The sequence below is a fragment of the Camelus bactrianus genome, chromosome 36 (genome assembly GCF_048773025.1).
Source record: "Camelus bactrianus isolate YW-2024 breed Bactrian camel chromosome 36, ASM4877302v1, whole genome shotgun sequence".
Classification (NCBI taxonomy): domain Eukaryota; kingdom Metazoa; phylum Chordata; class Mammalia; order Artiodactyla; family Camelidae; genus Camelus; species Camelus bactrianus.
In genome coordinates, this window is record NC_133574.1 from 8,695,638 (window position 1) to 8,719,383 (window position 23,746).

General features: G+C 35.9%; 1 protein-coding gene and 2 pseudogenes across 2 annotated transcripts; 1 reads left to right on the forward strand and 2 right to left on the reverse strand.

Moving 5' to 3' along the window:
* The first annotated feature begins 8,316 nt into the window (after window positions 1-8,316).
* LOC141576200 (olfactory receptor 4C6-like) lies at window positions 8,317-9,244 on the forward strand (annotated as a pseudogene).
* A 5,069-nt stretch (window positions 9,245-14,313) lies between these two features.
* LOC141576115 (olfactory receptor 4A47-like) lies at window positions 14,314-19,643 on the reverse strand. Of its 2 annotated transcripts, XM_074358598.1 has the most exons (3): window positions 18,734-19,643; window positions 16,372-16,384; window positions 14,314-14,353 (listed from the first exon to the last, which is right to left on the reverse strand). In XM_074358598.1, the coding sequence occupies exons 1-3, from the start codon at window positions 19,641-19,643 to the stop codon at window positions 14,314-14,316; spliced, it is 963 nt and encodes a 320-aa protein (XP_074214699.1). The 2 variants fall into 2 exon arrangements, with proteins under 2 accessions (XP_074214699.1, XP_074214700.1); XM_074358599.1 differs by lacking the exons at window positions 14,314-14,353; window positions 16,372-16,384 and having other exon boundaries at window positions 18,726-19,643.
* A 2,553-nt stretch (window positions 19,644-22,196) lies between these two features.
* Window positions 22,197-23,127, reverse strand: LOC141576174 (olfactory receptor 4A47-like; annotated as a pseudogene).
* Window positions 23,128-23,746: the final 619 nt, after the last annotated feature.

Consider the following 23,746-nt stretch of genomic DNA (forward strand, 5'->3'; position numbering starts at 1 on the left):
CAGGCACCATGACAATTTTTAGGCCGACCATAAAAGGTCAAAAAGTGGGTGGGGGGTGTGTCCTGGAAATCCTCACCCCTTCCCCAAAGTAGTTGGAATAATCCTCCTATTTATTAGCATATGAAAATACCGAGTCCTTGAAACCTAACAAGTCTGCACCTCGTGGTCGCTGTCTCTCTTGCCTTCTGAGACGGCCCGCACTCTGTCTATGGACTGTGTACCTACTTTCACTTTAAACTAAACACCCCACACCCTTCATCTTCTCTCCCTTTCTGAGACGGCCCACATTCTGCCTATGGAGTGTGTATCTCCTAAGCTGTTTTCCCTTCAGAATGAGACAGACCCCACACTCTGTGGAGTGTGTATCTCTCTAAATAAACTTGCTTTCACTTTGCCATGCTTTGCTCTCGAATTCTTTCCTGTGCAAGGGAAGAACGTATTCACCCACAACAGTGTCATGATGTAAAAACACCAAAGCTCGGATCTGATCTTGGCTACACTGTGAAGATTGCTGTTGGGTGTTCTTCCCTTATTTATTTATTTATGTTTATGGGGGCTGGGTGAGGGGGTTTCTTCTCTTTAGCTACATGTCAACTTCCATTTAACAGGCTACTTGCACTCTCTTGACTTCTCTCATGTCAGCCAAAAGCCATGTAATGATCTCATTTGTGCAGATATACTACCCTTTGTGGGCATCATGAAAAGTGGGATGTAACAGGCTCAAGAAATGAAATTCAAATGGTTGAATTTCAAAGGAAGTGACACTTGGGTGAAAGAGATATTTGGAGGAAAGGTGAGCCACTCAATCATCGAGGAGACTGATCCTCTATTTGGGACTGAGGGTAGCACCTTCAACAGCTGAATAGGTGCTATTTCCCTTGGGCTTTTCCCCTTGTTGTCCCATTCTGTTAGCATTTATTACTGGGAAAATGGCTCCATGGCCAGTTCAGCTTAGGAAATTTTGACTTATTGAACCAAAAAAGACTGTTCAGTGCCTATAATGGAAGAGAATTGTAGGAGCTGGGTATACAAGGTAAAATTATACAAACAGGGTTGTATTTTGTGTGGAAAGTAAATTCCAGTAGGGAGTAGATGGGTAATAATCAGGTAAACAAAAAAAGAAAAAACAAAAATATAATTTTGCTAGTAATGGATTTGATAAATGAGAAGCCTTGGGTATAGATTTGTGTAGTTGAAGCACCACAGAATTTCAGTTTGGTCAAAATTTAAATAAGCACATTAAACCCCTTCTATTTTTTTAAATGTTTGTTTTTTAAAACGTGCATTTGACGGGAGTGCTATTTCTCCCAAGTAGGTAAAAATTGTTTGGGGGGGTATGAATATTTTTTTACTGTATATGTATTTATATATAATACACAGATACAAATAAATCATAAAAATAAGTTGTACATTTGTAGCATTACTATTTTAGAGGGTGAAGTGACTAAGGGTCTAAATGCCAAAAAAAAGCACCTTTGTGGGGCAATAGTGGAAAAACAGTTGAGGAATATTGCCTTGAACCTTGTCTGAATAATTACATTAGCATATGGGGTAACTTAGAATCTTAGTAAGGGCAATCTAAACAAAGAGGTTGGCCAGTCACCTGTGAGGATCATATTCAGTAAAACTGGAAGAGTCTTCCTTCTCCAGGGACTTCCCAGAGTGTACGGTCAAATATATTAATGACCCAGTTGTAATCTATGAAGGGTATTATTAAGTGTACGGTATTGGTACTTTTACTTTTAAAGGTAGAAATGAATGAAGGCTATAACCCCAAATATTTCTAAGTTGAAAACAAATCATTTGATAATACTAATTCTTTTGCAGTGAGAAAAGATTTAGTTATTTTTCTGGCTAAGAAACATTTTAAAATCCTTTATTATGGCAACTGTCCTGCAGTTAGATGTGACACAATTTTAATAATAGCCTTGAGAGATGTAGACAGCACCAGATTGGGTGACAGAAAAATTCAGTTCTGGTACCAGCTAGGTGGCCAAAAACAAGTCCTACTGACATTTTCATTTGTTAATACAGGGAGATGGATCATCGTGTGGCCATTCTTCTATTGAAAAAGAGAGTTTAGTTGTGGAAAAAATAAGTGAACTTTTAATACCTTGATCTGGCTTTGAGCTGGTAGAGCATTGGGTTGGCATGTCTCCAGTGAAGCTCTGCCCCTGGGAGAAGTGGATCATCACAGGGACGGATGGACATTCACTGGTATGATGATTAGTGCCTCGGTCAGCAGAGACACAGCCTCAGAGGGATGCAGGTGAAATGATGCAAGTCTGCACATGTTGAAATCCTGTGTCATTTGAAAATTCTTCAAAAATAGTAGAAATCCTGGTTGTTTCAAAATAACTTCCCACTAAGTATTTGGATGATTTGTTTCCAGTGTAAGTCCCGATTTACTCACTTCAGTGTTAGGAATTGCTAAGTTGAAATGCTAATGTATTATGAGTCCTACCTTTTTTGTACATAAAACTTTGTATGAGTACATCCTTGATGAGGTGAGGCCTTTGGTTACCCTGACTTGATTCTAGAAAATTTACTTTTACAATCTCTGCCTCACACTTACAGGGACCATGAGGTGGCTGGTTTTAGAGGTCACAGAGACCACATCAGACTGAGTTGTGGAGGTGATTTTAGAAATGTTTTGAGTATTAAACATGATATTATTAATTTGAAGTACTATTTTGAAATCACTGAAATAATTGAATCACTTGTATACATGCACAACTATATTTTAAATGTGCTACTAGATCACCTGTTTTTTCTGTATAAACAAATTTTAGCCTCAAGATGGAGAGCTTTGAGCTATCGACAGTCTTTAGCTTAATTTACATTCCTCTTGGTTGGCATTATGGAAATTTAAGTGTTTACCTTTTGGACTCTATCCAGATTATGAGATTAGTAAATAAGTGTTTGTTTATGTTTCAGAGATGATATGTTAGGAAAAGGAGGAACAGGAGTAGCTGGAATGTATAGGACACTTCAAGACAGATTTTATGTTTCCCACTTTTTCAGCAATTTTCTCTGTATATGTATTATATAAGTAATATATATAATAATAATATATATAGTATATATTTCTGTGTTCCTCTGGTACCAACTTCCTTTAACTTTATTCTTTCACTAATCAGTTTTGGAAAGACTTTCTGTTTTGGTCAGTATATATTTATTATAATTATTTAATGAAACTAATACATTGAACTAAATATATATGTGCATGCATATATGTATATACATGTAATTCAGTGCTATGGGTGATGCATTAGGTTGCTCAGGAATTAAGCTTGTTCCCTTTGGAAGCATTCCAAGACAGAATTAATTTTTATATCTACAAATGCATATTAATTTTTTTCCAGGGAAAGTTCTACTGTAGATAATTCCATGTCTATTTATCTTTCAAGGAAATCACAGTGAGTTAGGAAGACTAACTGACTGAAATAAGCCTGCAAAGCCCTGCACTAGAGACAGTCTTAGTGATGCACATGCTCAGTGCACAGGCCTTGTGAGCAGCACAAGGCCCTACTGCTCCTTAAAAATGACAACACAGGGACACTCCCTAAATACACTGCTGTCACCCTCCTGCTATCCAGAATTTTACTGAATAAATCATCTAGCTCCATAAGAAATTTAGACACAAGAAACACAATCAACTCTAAAGTTGTCTCCTTGGATTCAAATCCAGTATTTATTACTTGCTAACTGTATATTCTTAAGCACATTAATTATTTTGCTTCATCTCAGCCATACTGTATGTCTCATCATAGCTAATTGTGAAGATGAAGTGAGAAAACATGTATAAAATATTAGAAAAATTTCTAATACATAAGCTATACTAAATAATATATTATTGTTGTTAGTTTGAGTTAGACACTTAGATATGTGTATAGATTATATATCTCTATATAGATATTGCATTGCATTTAATTTAGCTTTATCTGGAGGCCAACATTCATTTTTTATCTCACAGTGAAATTCTGTGAATGAATGATTAAATGAATGTAAATTAAAATGATTTAAATTTTTACTTCATTTTTAAAAAAAGTATATATTCAATGTTGATAATATTTAGTGTCTGTAAGGCTGTGGGGAAAATTACTCTTTAATACACAATTTATGGGAATGAAAGATGCTTCAGGATGTTGAGAGCAGTGTTACAGGATCTACCAAATTTAAATCTATGCATATTTGTTTTGTTTGGTGATGACATAGATTTCTCCAACAGAAATATTCAAACAAGCAAGTAGTGATTTCTGTAAGTTATGTTCATTGTAACCCTGTGTATAAGGCAAACTATTAGAATAAATTTTGAGCAAACATGGACTTATTAAAGGAATCATGTGGTAACCATAAAATGGAATGATATGTAGCAATTAAAACGAAGGAAAAATCATAAGTACTGACAAATAGTGCCCGTACAAAGTGCAACTAGAATTTCAAATGCATTAGTATATACTTATGTACTTTGACATAGAGTAAAACACATACATGACTGCGTATATACCTACATACAAATGCATCTCTAAGGAGCATTTACTAAGTTGTTAATAAAGGGTTGAATGAGAATGAGCACTTATGGTTGGGAGAGGTTATTGGACTTTAAATTTCTGTCACTCTATCTACCTATATAAACTATGTTCCTTGGGTCCATTTTAAATTTACTTTAAATTTTTATACAAGTATATTATTTTTATTTGAACTTTTCTACTTTTTGTTAAAATTGTGTTTTAGAGAACAAGTTTGGAAGAATTTTCTTTTAAAGTCAGTTTAAAAACCTATATGATGCCAAGTGTGGAGGAGTCATTGGACTGATATCCTGCTGGCCATGGAGCATTTAATGCAAACATATGTAAACACATGGTCCATAGGCAAGGGACCTGTTTTAAAATAGTTTGTGGTCTGTATCATCCTCCTCTTGCTGGGAAAAGAAATAAGGAAGCTGGTCTAAGCATTTTATGTTTAGAAAATCACTTATTCTTTACAACAAAATTGCACAATAGGTGTCTTTTTTTTTTTAATTTTACAGAGAATAAAAGTAAGGCACAGAGAGGTTGTCTGACTTATTATAAGTACTCAGAACACAGAAGTAACTCTAATGTGAAAATTCAAAAATTTACACAGATTTCTTTAGGATTATAGCTCTTACTACCCATCCCTAACTGAACTCCAGTCTGGCTGAGTGCATCTACTCAAGACACTTCATACCCGGGATTAATGGGGGGGTGGGAATGGGACTAAGTTTTATGAGAAACACAAAACGTGCCAGGCCATTATACTACTTAATAAACATTTAAACGAATATAAGTTCACATTCTTATTACATTTTACTGTTTATAAGGTTGAATATTAAAATTTAAGCTATAATTCTAGGAACTTAATGTTTAATACCACAACTCTGAAAAGCAACTGAGATTTAGGGGAATAAATAACTTCTGGTTAATTATATCCCTGGAAGGTCCATAATGAAACCCAGGTTTTCTGATGTCAAAAGTCCCTGAATTTTGACTCTACACCGTGTTTCCCCTTCTTTCTTCATGCCTTTTTTGTATAGTTGTCCTTCTTGTTCAGTTTCTAAATTTACAAATTTCTAATATTCTCAATGCTCGTGTCAAGGATTAGCTCACTTCATCTTTTTTGAAGTTTGTAGATCATACTGATATTTTCCCTTCTGGAACTTATTTTGTACGTGCATTGTTTCAGGAGTGCTCATGCAATCTTGTCTCCCTCTTTATGGAGAAGGCATTGCCTTGAATCTTTTGCATTAATATACATGCTATGAAACAGAAATATATACAGTCTAGGTAATAATTAGACAATTGATGAAATGTAATTCCTCACTTCTTTATATGAGCACTCTTTTGAGCAATGGCATTTCACAGGAACACTGGAAGGAAACAGACAACATCACAAAGAGGATTTGAAGGCAGTGATTCAACATTCAACTGGGAGTCCAGGTATGGTCCAGCTCTTGGTTTTGGCTAAAACATGTCTAGGGATAAAAATGGTAAAGATGGAAGATGCAAAATGGGATTCTGAGCCTCACTGTCAGAGGAATGGCAGCCAGGTTCTGAGAACCGTACTTGGTTCTGGAGACATAGGCTAGCACCAGTTTGCTTGGGTGCCATGGCTCAGTGAAATTTTCTTTAAATGAATTCAATTTCATGGATTTATATAAATTTAATTAAATAATTGGTATGCACACAGCACACCATTCAAAATTTTGTGGATAGAGAATCAATTATCTATCCCTAAACATCCACATAAGGAGTTAAAACTGATATGAAAATTGTCCTTGAAAATAACCTGATTTTTTGAGAATATGTCCTTTTTCTTCCCATAGGGCTATTAACTTTTTTTCTTTTTTTTTAAATTCTTGGCCTGGATATGGGAGAGGTTGGAGTTAATCTAAACTGCAGATTTGCAAAGTGTCCTGGAAAATATATCCTTTGTTTAATAAGAGAAATGAGTCTAAGAATGGGTCTTTGAGTGTTGAGAAGTTTCTTAGAGAACCTGTAGTTTACATCCCCATTTAAAGCAATGATCTCAACTACATTCTCATCAAGGGACAGACAGCCTCTGCTTAAGTATCCCAAGCAAAGAGAACTTTGCTACTGAACCAGTTCTTTTACCACATCATTTGACTTTAATATCACTTGTATTTAGCCAGTTGAGACTATTGTTCACTATTCATTGGTGTAGTGTAACACTTAGAATTTGTGATTCAAAATGAGATTACCTGGATTTGTAATCTCCACATATTTCAGAAGAGAAGCATAATGTGTCTGAGCTTTATTGTCCTCATCCTCAAGGTAAAATTTGTGACAGTACCCATCCCATGTGTGATAAAAAGATGTAATAATGCAAATAGCAGACCAAGCAACTTGCTGGTACATAGGGAGTACAAAATAGATGAGTCATGTTTTATTGCTTTTTTCACTATTATTTAGAATCCTTTGTTTCATCTGGGTGTGGCTCTACACACACACAAAAAAATGGAATAAATGGTTGACACTGATTCAAGCTTATCTGCAAGGATGGTGTTGGACAAGTTGGATCTGGGTCTTCCTGGAGCAGAGAAAGAGATTTAAGGTATTTTTTTTCAATTTTGCATATCTGGAAAATAATTAGAATCTTGAAAACTTAGTTAAAGGTTATAACTTGTAGTTTCAGGATTGGATTATATTTATAAATAAAACATGGTCTTTATTGTAGAATTATCATTGGATTTCTCACTGAATTTTATTATATAACTATTGAATGAAATAAGCACAGGAAGCATATATTTATCTCAGTGGAATGTTGTGATATTGAAGTTATTAAATGATCAGTATCTATTCCACACCAAGCACTCATCATAAAAGAAGCAATATCACTTGTTATTGGTGTTGATTTTGATTCAGGAAAAGCTGGACTTGAACTTGGCTTCAATATTTACTACCTGTGGGTATGTGGTTTCATTTTTTTCATGACTTTTTGACTCAGTGTCATCTCTAAAATGAAGAAACTGTCTCACAGAATATTCCATTGCTTGGTACAGAGTAGGGATTTATTGAATATTCACAGTAATAATAATATTCCAATTTGAGGGGAAGAAATATAGATGGAAAGAGTACAGTTCTTAATAAGTGAAGAGTCCTTGGGCTACAACCTATCTGTCTTGTAAGATCTTCAATGAGCATATTTTAGGTGATTGATAATTATATGAAATACATAAATGAAATAAGATGAATTTTTCCAAGTTCTTGGTTATTAGGTGTGTCTAGTGATAATTAAGGTCAGATCATCAGCTTGGGGTTCTTGAAAGACAGTGTCTGAGAGAAGGGCTTGAGTGTAGGTGGTTCATTTTGGAAAACAGAAGGGAGGTAGTGAATGGGGGAGAGTGAAACAGGGAAGGAAAGATAGTGAATCTAAGATTGTAGTAAGTTGCTTACCGTTTATCCACTGGCTCCTCCTACTAAAGATCTAGGATTTCCTTGAGATATATTAATTATTCATATTATCAGGTATGTGTTTGCACCAGAGTGATGAAGAATGGTCTTCTAAATGTCTCAAGCAACAAGTGTCAGGAAGGATAGCTAGATATAAACTGGAGATAGAAGATTTTGGATGGATTAGTAGGATCAAGCTGGTCTCAGGATATAATTTTTATCAGCTGGTTGTTGAATTGGTGTCCAGGTAAAAAGATAGGACATGAGGGTATGAGACAGAGTGCAAAAGAATGTCCAAAACTTTCAGTTATACCTAATTAAAAATAACATTCTTTGTAGATTTTCCAGCTCAGACTGATAAGTTTACGTCAGTCCACAGTAAATGGAGAATCCCAACAACGTGACTGAATTCATCCTTTTGGGCATTACAAAGAATCCAGAGCTGAGGAAAATACTCTCTTCTGTGTTTCTAATCATGTATGTGTCCCATCTTGGGAAACCTCCTCATTGTGGTAACCGTGGTCACAGATCAGAGTCTGAGATCACCTATGTATTTTTTCCTTTCCTCCTTGTTCCTCATGGATGCCACCTAATCTTCTGTCATTGCCCCCAAGATGATTGTGGACTCCCTCTCTGAGAGCACTGTCATCTCCCTCAAAGGCTGCATGACCCAGCTCTTTGCAGAGCACTTCTTTGGTGGAGTGGGAATCATCCTTCTCATTGCCATGGCCTATGACCGCTACGTGGCCATCTGTAAGCTGCTGCACTACATGATCATCATGAGGCCTCGGGTGTGCTGCCTGTTGCTGGGAGGGGCCTTGCTGGTGGGATTTTTCCACGCAGTTATACAGCTTCTCTTCATGTATCAAATCCCCTTCTGTGGCCCCAGTGTCATAGACAACTTTATGTGTGATTTGTTTCCATTGTTGAAACTGGCCTGCATGGACACCCACATCCTGGGCCTCTTAGTCATCCTCAAAAATGGGGTGATGTGTGTGTCCATCTTTCTTATCCTCATCACCTCCTATGTGGTCACCCTCTGCTCCCTAAAGACCTGCAGCTCTGAAGGACGGCGTAAAGCTCTCTCCACCTGTGGCTCCCACCTCACGGTGGTCGTCTTGTTCTTTGTGCCATGCATTTTCTTGTACATGAGACCTGTGGTCACCTACCCCATAGACAAGGCAATGGCTGTGTCCTTTACCATTGTTGCACCTACGTTAAATCCATTGATCTACACCTTGAGGAACACAGAGGTGAAAAATGCCACGAGGAAACTGTGGATGAAGGAAGGGACCTTGTGTAGTCATTAACTTATAAGCTAGAACCAATCTTTTCTGAAGGACAATGAGATGTTACCCTCCCCATCCCAATTTATTCCAATCCTTTGAGGAGACAGCAGCCAATGACAGGTTTTAATCATGCGAGTCAGGTTAAGATCATGTTACTGCCCACATCTCCAGTACATTTCTCTGTCTCTGTCTCTCTCCTTTTTTAACCTGCTTTTTCAATAATTCAAGCATTTCTCAGTTCTAGATTTTGTTTTTCTTATGCAGCTTACTGCTGGACTGCTCTTTTCCAGAGTTTTCACTTGCCTGTCCAAATCTCATTTTTTCCACTTTCAGTTGAACTTCAACCTTCTTAGATGAATCTTTCCTGATGACTTTCTCTAGCTCCCCTCAGTAATTCTCTTCATCTGGTTTTATCCTGAATATCAACAATCACAAACTAACCTAAGTTATTTGCTGCTTTCATTTTCTCTGTTTTCCCCACAAGGTGGTAATCCCTGTGAGGTCAGGGGTTATGTTTATTTGTTCATGCTAGGGTAGAATATTGCTGTTCTCCTAGTAGGTGCTTAATAAATAGTATTGAATGGATATAAATTTAAAAGTAGCTTAGCTTAGGGAGTAGACAAATAGCAGAGCAGAATGATGCTCTTAGCTAACCTTCTCTTATGAATACTCCAAGAGAGACATCCAGGGACCCAACCATTTACTCAGAACACCTGCTGAACTTTGACAGAACATCACCTATTTCAAAAGACAAAATTTGTCACAAGTCTGGCAGGATAAAAAAAGAAGAACCAGGAAATTAGTGCACAACCTGTACCATGAGGAGGAAGAAGCAAAGGAGAAAAAGCGCTCTTATGCTGGGACTCCCCATCTCCAATGGAGAGGTCAGCAGGGACACAGGGGTAACCTCTGAGGCTTGAATCTGTGCACAGCAGCCCTAAGTGAAACTGGAACAAAGGGCCCCTGTGACCCCCAACCCTCGATGCCAGCTGGCAGGTGTGGGCTGGGACAGGCTGCCTGAGACAGAGGAGTGGGGCTGACTGCACAGAGGCAGCCTGTGCAGAGGCAGCCTCAGGTGCTGTGGCCTGGAGGGTATACAGAACAGAATAGTGTGTGTCACCCATTAAAAATAAAAGAAGAAACAAAGCAAGTAACACTACTGGTGTACATTTTGGGGAGAAGCCGGGTGCGATGCAGCTGGGTCATAGCTTTGTCTCCGCAGACCTGCAGCAGCATTGCTGGCACGTTCTTGGGAGAAGAGATGCAGGGCTCATCCCAGGCCAGTGTATCCACTGGTGTGCGGCTCCCAGGCTGAGGTGGGATTGAAACTTGAATCTGTACCCAGGGGCTCCTCAGCTTCATAGACAGGAATGAGATTTGTTTACAACCCCAGGCAGAGGGGACCCCTTTGCTCTGCAGGTGCTTTTGTGGACCTGAGCCTCTAAGACAAATGAGCAGAGTGGAGTTCTGGCATGCCGTTGGGGAAAAGGCTGGTGTGGCCATTTACTGTGAGCCCACCTACATCTGCAGATGTGGCACTTGGGACAGCATTGACCTAGTGGCCCAACCTGAGGATCGCTGGAATGAGAGCGCAGGGGCTGTGCATTGGGGTGAGTGTAGGGGTGATGTTTGGTGCTGGGGGCAGCACTGACAAAGTAGCACTAACATGTAGTCACTGAGGGCTGGGGGCACTACCAGTGCAGGACTCTAAGACTAGCAAGGTGCTGGAGCTGGTGCTGACCTGACAGAGCACCATGATCCAGGTGTGCCACCCAGAAGTCAGCAAAACTGCACTTGTAGCACTGAGAGCAGAGAACCTGGGGGACACTAGAGCAGAGCACTGACATTCCCGTGGCCAAAGCAGGGACAAAGGCAGAGTCAACAAAGAGTACTTAAAGCACTCAAACCCCACCAGCTATGCACCACAGCTCAGAAACAGGTCTGGAAGCCTCCATTCCACCAAAAGGGGGAAAGATCTGGCCCCTGTCAGAGCCATGAGAACCACAGAACAAAAAGGAGGCCCCACTCAATAAGCAGGGAAGGTTCTGGTCACCACAACACTGCCCACATCTACAATCAAGGGAATAACAGCCAACACACATGGAAGAAAGACATGGCAAACATCCATAGTAAAAACAAACCGCATTACAAAATTATTAGGTGTGCAGGCTACACAAGAATGCATCCTCCTTTAAAAAAACATTCTTTCATACACAAATCAATCAATGTGGTACACTATATCCACAAAAGAAAAGACAAAAGCCACATGATCATCTCATCTCAATAGATGCAGAAAAAGCATTTGATAAAATTCAACACCCATTTATGATTAAAAAAAGAAAAAAACTTACCAAAGTGGGTATAGAGGGACCATATTTCAACATAATAAAAGCTGTTTATAACAAACCTACAGCCAGCATACTTAATGGTGAAAAACTGAAAGCCTTCTCACTAAAATCTGAAACAAGACAAGGATGCCCACTCTCACCACTTCTATTCAACATAGTCTTGGAAGTCCTAGTCACAGTAATCAGGCAAGAAAAATAAATAAAAGGAATTCAAATTATAAGAGAAGAGATAAAATTGTCACTATATGTGGATGATATGATACTATATGTAGAAAACTCTAAAGGCTCCACACAAAAACTATGAGACCTGATAAAATAATTTGGCAATACAGCAGGATGCAAGATTAACACACAATAATGAATTGTATTTCTTCACACAAACAATGAATTAGCAGGAAAAGAAAGTAAAGAAACAATTCCTTTTAAAATTGCATTCAATCAATAAAATATTTAGCAATAAATATGACCAAGGAGGTGAAAGACTTATAAGAGGAGAAATACAAAACATAGATTAAGGAAATTAAAGTTGACTTAAAAAAATGGAAAGATATCCCATGCTCTTGGATTGGAAAATCAATATCATTAAAATGGCCATACTGTCCAAGGCAATCTACAGATTTAATGCAATACCTATCAAGTTACCCAGGGCATTTTTCACAGAACCGGAACAAACAATCCTAAAATTTATATGGAATCACAAAAGACCCAGAATTGACAAAGCAATATTGAAGAGAAAGATTGAAGCTGGAATAACTCTACCAGACTCCAGACAATACTACAGAGCCACAGTAATCAAAACAGCATGATATTGTCAGAAAAAAATGACCTATGGATCAATGGAACAGAATAGAGAGTCCAGAAATAAACCCACAGACCTATGGTCAATTAATATTTGACAAAGGAGACAAGAATATACAATGGAGAAGACAGTCTCTTTAGCAAGTTGTGTTGGGAAAACTAGATAGCAGCATGTAAATCAATGAAGTTAGAACACTCCCTCACACCATACACAAAACTAAAATCAAAATGGCTTAAAGACTTAAATATAAGACAAGACACGATAAATTTCCTAAAAGAAAACATAGGCAAAACATACTCTGACATAAATCTTAGCAATGTTCTCCTAAGCCAGTCTACCCAGGCAATAGAAATAAGAGCAAAAATAAACAAAAGGGACTTATACATTTATAAGCTTTTGCACAGCAAAAGAAACCATGAGCAAAACAAAATGACAACCTATGGAATGAGAGAAAATATTTGCAAATTATGCGACTGTCAAAGGCTTAATTTTCAGAATATGTAAATAGCTCATACCACTTAATAAAAAAAAAAATTCAAAAATGGGCAGAAGACCTAAACAAGCAGTTCTCCAGTGAAGAAGTACAAATGTCCTAGAGGCACATGGAAAATGCTCAATATCGCTACTTATCAGAGAAATGCAAATCAAAACTGCAACAAGGTATCACCTCACACCAGTCAGGATGGCCTTCTGAAGCATCACAAAGTAACTGAAAGTCAAAAGAACTTTAATTAGATTTTGACAGAAAGTTTGTCAACAACATCTGAAAGTTTCAAAACACTTAGTCAAATAGGATCGTAGGTCACTGTGAATATGTATTCACTTAACGAAGTGACAAAAGATTTCAAAAGCAAATGCAGACCACTCAGAGGCAAGGAAGTTCACACAATCTGTTATTCAAAAGCAGGATTTAAGTCAATTTAATCTGTCGACAGAGAGGAACCAAATCTAGCACCTGTACCAGCCTACTTTTAATTTAATAATCCAATCACCTAATTGAATTTAATCTAATTTCAGCCTGAAGAGGCACAAAATTCCTTTTTCAAATCTCCCTTTCTACAAACATTTCATAAATATCTATAGCCATTATTAGTGTCTCCCTTATGTCTCCATCCAGAAAAACAAAACAAAACAAAACAAAACAAAACAAAAAACTAGTTTTTGAATTAAGGTATACTTTTTTTGACAAAAATGGATGTACATGTGTGTGTGTGTGTGTATATATATATATATATATATGTGTATATATATATATATATATATATATGTATATATATAAAGGTATATATAGTGTTTTCTTTATCCATTCATTAGTGGATATTTTGGTTGTTTCCATGTCTTACTCATTATAAATAATGCTGCAGTAAACTTGAGAGTAGAGATAACTTAGCAGATTCCTGTTCTCATATTGTTGGATATATTTACAGACATGAGACTGTTGAACCATATGGTATTTTTATTTTTAATGTTTTTGAAAAGCTCCATTTTGTTCTGCATAGTTGCTGAACAAATTTATATTCACACAGAAGTATAGTAGGGTTCCATTTTCACTACACCCTCACCAAAATGTATTGTCTGCTATGTATCTCATATAGCCATCCTAATGAGTGTAAGATGATACCTCAGTTTAATTTTGATTTTCATTTCCCTGTTGATGAGTGATGTTGAGCAACTTCTCATGTCCATATTGGCCATTTGTATGAAAAGTACCTATTTATTTGAAAAATATCTATTCAAATTCTTTGCCCACTTTTATTATTTATTTTTGATGTTATTTAGTTGTAGTTCTTTATATATTTTAAATATTAACTTACTATGAAACATATGATTTGCAAATATTTTCTCCCATCCCATAGGTTACTTTTTCATCTTGTTGACTGTTTTCTTCAATGTGTAGAAACAGTGAGGATTTAGAGCTTGAGATCCCGGACTTCAACCTGATGTTATGATGGGATGAGACTTAAGATACCTGATAGCTTTTTCCTCTTCCCTCTTGGAGCCCTAAGCTGCCCTTTTACAAGTCTGACAACCACACTGGACAGACATTGTACATTGTCTTATATCACATGGAGAAGGAAAAAGACCCAGAAGAACCCAATCTTGTAGCAATCCCTGCCAAGGAACCATTCATATAAGTGAAATAATCTTTGACCCTTCTTACAAGCCCAGCAATCAGCTGAATGCCAGAGAGTGACCTCAGTCCATGCCACATGGGACAGAAGAATTGTTTAGTCAAGTTCTGCCTAAATTCATATACTGTCAGATACAGACCAGTGAAAGGCAAAATAGCTCTATGTGTGGACAGATGCAGGCCTGTGTGTGAGCACATCAAATACATATACTTGTACATAAACAAATGCTTTCAGATAGGTAGTCAGATACTGATCTATGTGCCATCATATACACACCTATGTGTCTTCACATTTAGACACACACACACAATTGTATAAAGACCTACATATTATTGAAAATCTATGTACAAGTGGCCATAGAGATTCTCATGAGGTCTGATATAGATCTGAGCTGTGGTGTAATACATACCTGTGTATTTGTTGATACAGGCCTAAGATTGTTTCAAAATAGACACATGCCTGAGACTTTGAGAACTGTGCTGTATTTCATGCTAGAAAAAGACACAAAGACCTTTCTGACCAGATCATTGAAAATATGAATCAAATGTAAATAAGAGGGGCCTCTTTTTAAATAAGAAAAACATACAGCAGGATTCATGTATACTCTGTGAAGATGATTATAAATTTTTATTGAGACATCAATCAATCATTCACAATGTGTGTTTTTTTTTCCTCCTGGATAGAAACACAAAATAGTAAATTGTAGTTCTTAAAGTAAACATGTAGTGTTATGACATTCTAAATACATTTTATGGGGAGTCTTCAAACTTCACAAAATGACCCTAAAGTTTTGGAGAAGGTGGAGAAGATGAGGAGAATGACCCCCCAAGATGAGTACTTTTTTTTATTGAGTTATAGTCATTTTACAATGTTGTGTCAAATTCCAGTGTAGAGCACAATTTTTCAGTTATATATGAACATTGTCACATTTCATTGTCACTTTTTTTTGCTGTGAGCCACCACAAGATCTTGTATATAATTCCCTGTGCTATACAGTATAATCTTATTTATCTATTCTATATATGCCTGTAAATATCTACAAATTTTGAAATCCCAGTCTGTTCCTTCACACCCCCCACCCCCTTGGTAACCACAAGTTTGTATTATATGTCTATGAGTCTGTTTCTGTTTAGTATTTATGTTATTATTATTTTTAATTCCACATATGAGTGATCTCATATGGTATTTTTCTTTCTCTTTCTTGCTTACTTCACTTAGAATGACTTTCTCCAGGAACATCCATGTTGCTGCAAATGGCATTATGTTGTCAGTTTTTATGGCTGAATAGTATTCCATTGTATAAATATACCACATCTTCTTTATCCAGTCATCTGTTGATGGACGTTTAGGCTGTTTCCATGTCTTGGCTATTGGAAATAGGGCTGCTATGAACATTTGGGAAGGCTTGATCTCCAGAATATATAAGCATCTCATACAACTTATAAGAAAGAAACAAACAACCCAATTCAAAAATGGGCAGAAGACCTAAACAAGCAATTCTCCAAGGAAGACATACAAATGATCAATAGGCACAAGAAAAAAATGTTCTATATCACTAATTATCAGAGAAATGCAAATCAAAACTACTATGAGGTATCACCTCACACCAGCCAGAATGGCCATCATTCCAAAATTCATAAATGACAAATGCTGGAGAGGCTGTGGAGAAGAGGGAACCCTCCTACACTGCTGGTGGAAATGCAGTTTGGTGCAGCCACTGTAGAAAACAGTATGGAGATTCCAAAAAAGACTAGGAATAGAATTACCATATAACCCAGGAATCCTGCTCCTGGACGTATATCCAGAAGGAACCCTACTTCAAAATGAGTACCCTTGACAGTGTAAAACTTGATGTACTAAATAGAAAACTTTAAAATTGATACTGAAATGAATAATTATGATGGAAGATTATTATGCCATTTTAACTTAGTTATTTCCTTATCACAAACAAAAATATATTATAGGTGGGTTAAAAAATAAAATATTTTCAAAGGTTGTATATATTTTTGAAAAAAGATTAAAATTGATAAAATCATTAGGTTATGAAATTTACTAAGAATGATGTGATAGAAAAAAATCAAAAAGTAAAAGAATGTTAAAATAATATCTTTATATAGAACATTCATAATTATAGCATAAAAGACACAATAATTATAAATATTTGTAGTAAATGTCAAAGAATAGTAAATATTTGTAGCAATATTTTATATATATATATCTTTAATGTAGAGTGTGTTAATCAAAATTTATCTGAAAAAATTACTCACTTCACTAGATCAAGGTTTCAACTAATTGACAAAGTCTATAGACTAGATTCTGGGTCCCCTGTATTGTTCAAGAAACAGAGAACACAAAGACAATTAAGAAAATTTACCTGAGTTCAGGGAAATTATAGACCAATGAACAGACACAATTAATAAAGACTTCTATCTCATCAATTGAAATAACTACAAACATTTGAAAATTAACTAAATGTCTGACTTAGTCCATTTGGTTACTAACAAAGAAAACTTTAGACTGGGTGGTTTAAACAATAAACAGTTATTTTTCACAGGTTTAGGGATTCAAAAGTCCAAGATTAAGGTGCCAGCAGATTGCATATCTGGTTAGGTCCCTTCCCTGTTGATAGACAGTGGCTGTTTTGCAGTGTCTTCACATGGAAGAAGGGTCAAGTGAGTTCTTGGGATCTCTTTAAAAGGAAATTTATCTCAGTGATGAGGACTCCATCTTCACGACCTAATCAATTCCTAATGGTCCCATCTCTAAATATCACCACATTATAAAGTATTTAACTTCTGATTTTGGAGAGGGACACAATTCTCACTCCATAGCAACATCTAAAAGTGAAAGAATGAATTACATAAAATCTGATCAACTCAAATGTTTGAAATTTTTGGAGGATAGTATTGTAGTTGAAAAAACTTTGAGATGATATAAAAAATCTCCACTTAACAAGTATAAAAGTCAGGATATAAGATTTCTCATACATTGTGACTTACTAATAAAAACCATCCATTGCCCCAAAGACTTAGCCCCCCATAAATCAAGACTAAAAATTGGAAGCAGAATAGCAAGCTTTCTTGACCACATTCTATTGACCATTTAGAGGCAGATAATATTTTATTTCAACACTGATTCAGAGAGAGAGACTATTTTATGAATATGTCTTCAAAAAACCCAATATATTTTGGCCTCTTTATTACCTAGTAAGCAGTATTTCATTAATAAGAGAGATAAGATAGTATATATAGTCAACATCTTCCTTAACAATAGCACCCATAGTATCTGGTATCATGTTCTGTAGTTCATGCTTGGAGCACATGGATCATGGTTTATACTAAATTTACAGATGAAAGGAAGAGTTTGCATCTCTATAGATGGCTATGAAACACTGTAAGCAAAAGAGCAGTTGGGGAGATTGAAAAGGAGCAGATGTGTTCCCAGATATTCTACACTATCTGGGAAGATTAATGATTGATCTTAATGAAAATATACATCCGGACAAATCTGCTCCACTTGAAGAGAAAATATGATTATACAATTGGGAAAAGAAGTAAGATTTGTTTATTTTTCTGCATATACACCTTGTTCATTCAGATAATTTTTATTAACATAGCCACCTTATGAGTAGTATTACAACCAAAACATCATGTTTCTTCAATATTAACTTGCTAAGAAATATAAGCAAAATAATACATGCAAAGTGTCCTGCAGACTCAAAAATAATACACATACCTCAATATTAACATAAGTTGTCTTTAGGGAAAGAGAGTGAATAAATTTTTATGTTGTATTGCTATTCTTTTTTGAAAGCTATAATGAGTCCTATGAATTATGAGAAAGATTACATTATCTAAGAGTAACAAGAGAAAATCTTCCACTAACTAAAATAAATTTATAGTATTAAATATAGCTTAACATCATATAGTACATAAATCTATGTTCTCAATGGAGACATTTACACCCAAATGTATACATAGTTTCCTAAGAAACTGAAAATCTTAAAAATTGTATTTCAAACTATATACACATATGTATTGAACTATCAAATCATGCAAATCTTAAGAGTATATTTTGATAATTGGAAGTATTCACAAAATAAATGTTTTTCATCACGTCCAAGTTACTAAACCTGAGAAGTTTACTGCAGTTCAGTAATTACATATATGTTTCCTGGAAAGAAAAAGCCTTTGAAAAGAGATGATATATATATCTTTGCTGCTTCATGTACTTTTTCTGGTCCAGAGCTTTTTCATGGCACTTTTCATCTCTCCATTTCTCAGAGTATAGATTAGAGGGTTCAACATATGGGTGATAACAGTGTAAAACACAGTCAAGGATTTATCAATGGGAAAGGTAGAAGGAGGTCTCACATACAGAAAGATACAAGGGATGAAGAAGAGGACCACCACAGTAATGTGGGAGCCACAGGTGGACAAGGCTTTGCGCCTCCCTTCCTGACTAAGATTCTTCAGGGAGTGCAGGATGACCCCATAGGAGATGAGTAAGAGCATAAAGATGACCGTACACATTGCCCCATTACTGGCAACCACAGTGAGGCCAATAATGTAGGTGTCAGTGCAGGCAAGTTTTAACAAGGGGTACATGTCACAGCCAAAGTGGTCAATGACATTGGGACCACAGAAGGGAAGGTTGTAAACAAAGAGAAGTTGAACTACAGCATGTAAAAACCCACCAACACAGGCCAACAGCAGCAGCAGTACACACACTCGCTGATTCATGATTGTGGAATAATGCAAAGGTTTGCAGATGGCCACATAGCGGTCATAAGCCATGATCACCAGGAGTAAAATCTCAGCACCACCAAATAAGTGTTCCATAAAAAGCTGAGCCATGCAGGCTTGGAATGAAATGGTTTTCTTCTTACTGAGTAAGTGAATAATCATATTTGGGGTGATTGTGTTAGAATAAAGAACATCCATATATGATAAATAGCCAAGAAAGAAATACATAGGGGAATCCAGGGTTGGACTGACCACCACAGTCACAACAATGAGTAGGTTGCCCACCATTGTCACAATGTACATTAGCAAGAACACAACAAATAATATTTTCTGACCCTGAGGGCTCCGAGTGAGCCCCAAGAGGACAAACTCAGTCACATTCCTCCTTTGTTCCATAGAGTCTTCTGTATGTCTTATTTCAGAGTTCAGAACAAAGCTACCTACAAATATAATTCTTACTAGTGACTTTCTGAAGTCTTAAGATAATTTGTTTATTCTTTCCACATATAAGCAATATGGTTTATGTTCCATACTTTCAAGTATTATCATGTAAGGCTGATTAAAACCTCATCACTAACCTGAAAAATCTTTCAGACTAATGGAGAGGCAAGTAATTAAGAGACATATGGGGGAAAGAACACATTATTAATAACTGATTTTTCATAATTTGCTTCCTATTTGGAGGGTAATATAGTTGTACATATAGCTAATGCCTTATACAAAAAATTTAAATGGGTTAAATTTTAATAAAAGATTAAAGCAAGGTTTACTTTGTTTTACTCTTCACATATTAAGGAGATAACTCTTTCATTTCTATGGGTGGGAGGTCTTCTTTACCAATCATTGAAATTCCTAAGAGGTATATTTAACAATTTCAAAAAAATTAAGTATGTAGTAAATTTAGATAGCACAATATAAATACATGAAAGCAGTCTGGAGAAAGATTTACATTGTAGAAGATTTACATAGAGGTAATATCTAAAATAGACAAAGATCTCTAAGCAATTAACAAATGAAAATATAAATTAAATATAAAAGAAATTTAAAATATATTTTAAAAATTAAGGGAAGAGTGTATCTCAATGGCCAACAAACATATGTTAGTACACTGAAGCTCAACTGGGAACAGAAAAGTGAGAATTGAAGGAAAAGCTTGCTTGCTACAGTATTACTTCATGTTCTTGAAAGCCATTCAATCAAGGTCTACAGATGCTACATCATCTTTTAATTTTTAACAGATTAATAAGCAATGTGTAGAGAACATATTAACTCAGAATATCAGCAGATTTACAAATATCTGCCCATGAAAATATCTCCAATTAATTACAGTTGAAATTATTCCTTAAGACTAGTTTATGTTAGAGAAGGTCAGTTTATCCCAGATCATTGTAACTCAAAAATATCCAAAAAGAGCATGACAGGATAGACTCAACCTCCACATATCTTTGTAAATCAGAGGAACACTAGCATGGCTGATTGTGAGAATGACAAAAGAGAGCTTCTGAAAGAGTGAATTCTCACACCACCAATGTACTCTTTCAAAATGTAAAGCCTAGTTCAGAATCTTGTGTATAAATACCTGTCCTGGGTTATCTGCATAAGAAGACAGCGTTTCAATTCACATTCTGTGCTCTTCTGTCTTCTCCCTTGCTCTTCACACACTGACACCATCTCTAAGAACACAATGAACAAGATACATGCAGCATTAGTAAGCAATTCATAGAGAAAGAATAAAATCATTTTAAACATGTAAGTAGGTGCCCAAATAGATGGCATTTTTGCAATAAATATGAACATCAACATTTTAAATACATATAACAATTGAGTTAATTTCACTTCTAGGAACTCATACTAAAAAATTTCAAAACATTGCTTTTGTAGAATTATTTAACATCAAAAAAGACTGGGGAAAATATAAAGAGGACCAGATACATCAATTTCAGTGCTGCTTTATGAAGAATTTAATCAGTATGAAGAAACTAGGATGAGTTTCATCTGTATAAACTGGCACATAAAGACCTACAGGGGGTTGAGTGAAAAAAATAAAATTTATACACTGAAACATAAATATACACACATATATGAAAAATGGTTAATTTGAAAATATTATTTCTTCAAGAATCTTAGAAAAAAATTATAGTGATTGTATCTGAAAGGACTGGAAGAAACTGGTTTGGGATAGGTTGGAGGTTTATTCAACACTATTCCATTTTGCATAAATTTTATTATTAAAACATAATTCTCCATCATAGTTATAATTTTCATTTAAAAACAAAATATTACACTAAAAATTTCATGTATAAGGCAAATAAAATGGAATAAAGATAGTCAATGAAACAGTAAATATTTAATATAATATATAGAATGAAGATTATAAAAATAAGAATCTGACTAAAAATAAAATGAATTAATAGATACTAGTAAGAGTAAATGCAGAAATTAATTAACAATTGCTATATATAAAATAGATAAGAAAAAATGTTCCACTATATAACACAGAAAACTATATTCAAAACTTTGCAATTGCTTATAATAAAAAAAATGAAAAGGAATATCTATATGTACAACTGAATCATTATGCTGTACACCAGAAATTGACACAGCATTGTAAATAAACTATGCATCAATACAAAAATTTAATTTTTAAAAAGGTAAAAAAATTAACAATTGGTGTAACTCGATAAAAATTTCATTAATTCATTAAAAATTACTTATTGATGCCTTACTATAATTGCATCCTACTTTTCTAGATACAGTGATGAAACATTATACAGTTTACATTCTATTAAGGAATTGTTATTAATAGCATGAACATGCAATTTATTCTTCAAGAATAATTATCCTAAATCATTTGAAAAAATAAATTTTGCATCACATTTATGAAGTTTTTTACATTCCAAACAGATAGGACCTAATGCTAAATTACCAACTTCATGATGGATACAGCAATTATTTAATACTTGATCTGCCTGCATTTTTCCACCAAAGCTTCTTCATAGCATTAGTCATCTCAGAATTTCTTGGACTGTAGGTTAATGGGTTCAGCATGGGGGTGATGACTGTATAAAACACTCTTAATGATTTGTCAAGGGGGAAGGTCTTAGCAGGTCTTGCATACATGAAAATGCAGGGGACAAAGAAGCAGACAACCACAGTGATGTGGGAACCACAGGTCTGGAGGGCTTTCCGTCTCCCTTCCTGACTCAGGTTCTTTAGAGAGTGCAAGATGACTCCATAGGAGATGAGTGAGAGCAGAAACACAGTAGTGCAGATCAGTCCTCCATTGGCCACCACTAAGATGCCAATGACATAGGTGTCACTGCTGACCAGTTTCAATAAGGGGTACATGTCACATGAAAAGTGATCAATGACATTGGGGCCACAGAATGGGAGCCCATAAATAGTGCCAAGTTGAATGACCGAGTGCAGAAATCCTCCAACCCAGGACACCAGCAGCAGCACAACACACATCCTTTGCCTCATGATAACCAAATAATGCAGGGGCTTACAGATGGCCACATAGCGATCATAGGCCATCACCAACAGAAAGAAGACCTCTGATCCACTGAAAATATGCTCTATAAATGGATAAGTCCTGCAAGATTCAAAGGGTATGGCATTTTCCTCAAAGAACAAGTCTGAAAGCAATCGGGGAAATAGAAGAGGAATAAGCCATGTCCACAAATGATAAGCTAGCAAGAAAAAAGTACATCGGTGTGTTCAGGGTCTTACTGACACTTATAGTCATGACAATGAGCATGTTGCCCAACAAGGTCAAAATGTAGAAGAGCAAGAACATAACAAAAAGGACTTTCTGCTCCTTTGGATTCTGTGTGAGGCCAAGGAGGATGAATTAAGTTACATTGTTCCTTGGTTCCATCTAGTCTGTATAGGTGCTGAGGTCACATTATTAGAAGCAATTTACCTACAAAACAGGTGGAAAACCTTTAAATGCATTATACAATTAATCTATTTTACCCATTCAATTAAAACTACATGTATGGAGTATCTATTCATGTCCAATGTGTCATAGACATTGTAATTACCAAGTTCAATGAGGCAACATTTGCAATCCTCAGTGATGTAATATATGACAAGGGATCAGACACTTCCAGACTCATGTAATAAGTGTCACTGTAAGGATATTCACACACAGCTAAGGGTCATGGAGTGGGAATGTGTCAGTCAAACTAGAATCAGAGAAGGCTTCCCAGAGGAGGCAATGTTTATCTGAGTTTTAAAGAAATAGCGAAAGAACAAGAAAAGAGGGGAAGAGGATTTCATGAACAGGTCCATAATTTATAAAGTCACAAAGTGTAATATTGAGACCCACTTAAACTAATTTACATATACAGGGCGAGGAACTCAAACTATGAACAGAAGTTCACTGTCCTAGATTGGCTCAGAACTCACTGAGGCCTATCTCATGTGGCCTTTAGTTGGCTATTTCTCCTTTTCCTGAACAATAAATGCTGAAGCAGTCAAATTTGGGTCTCCAG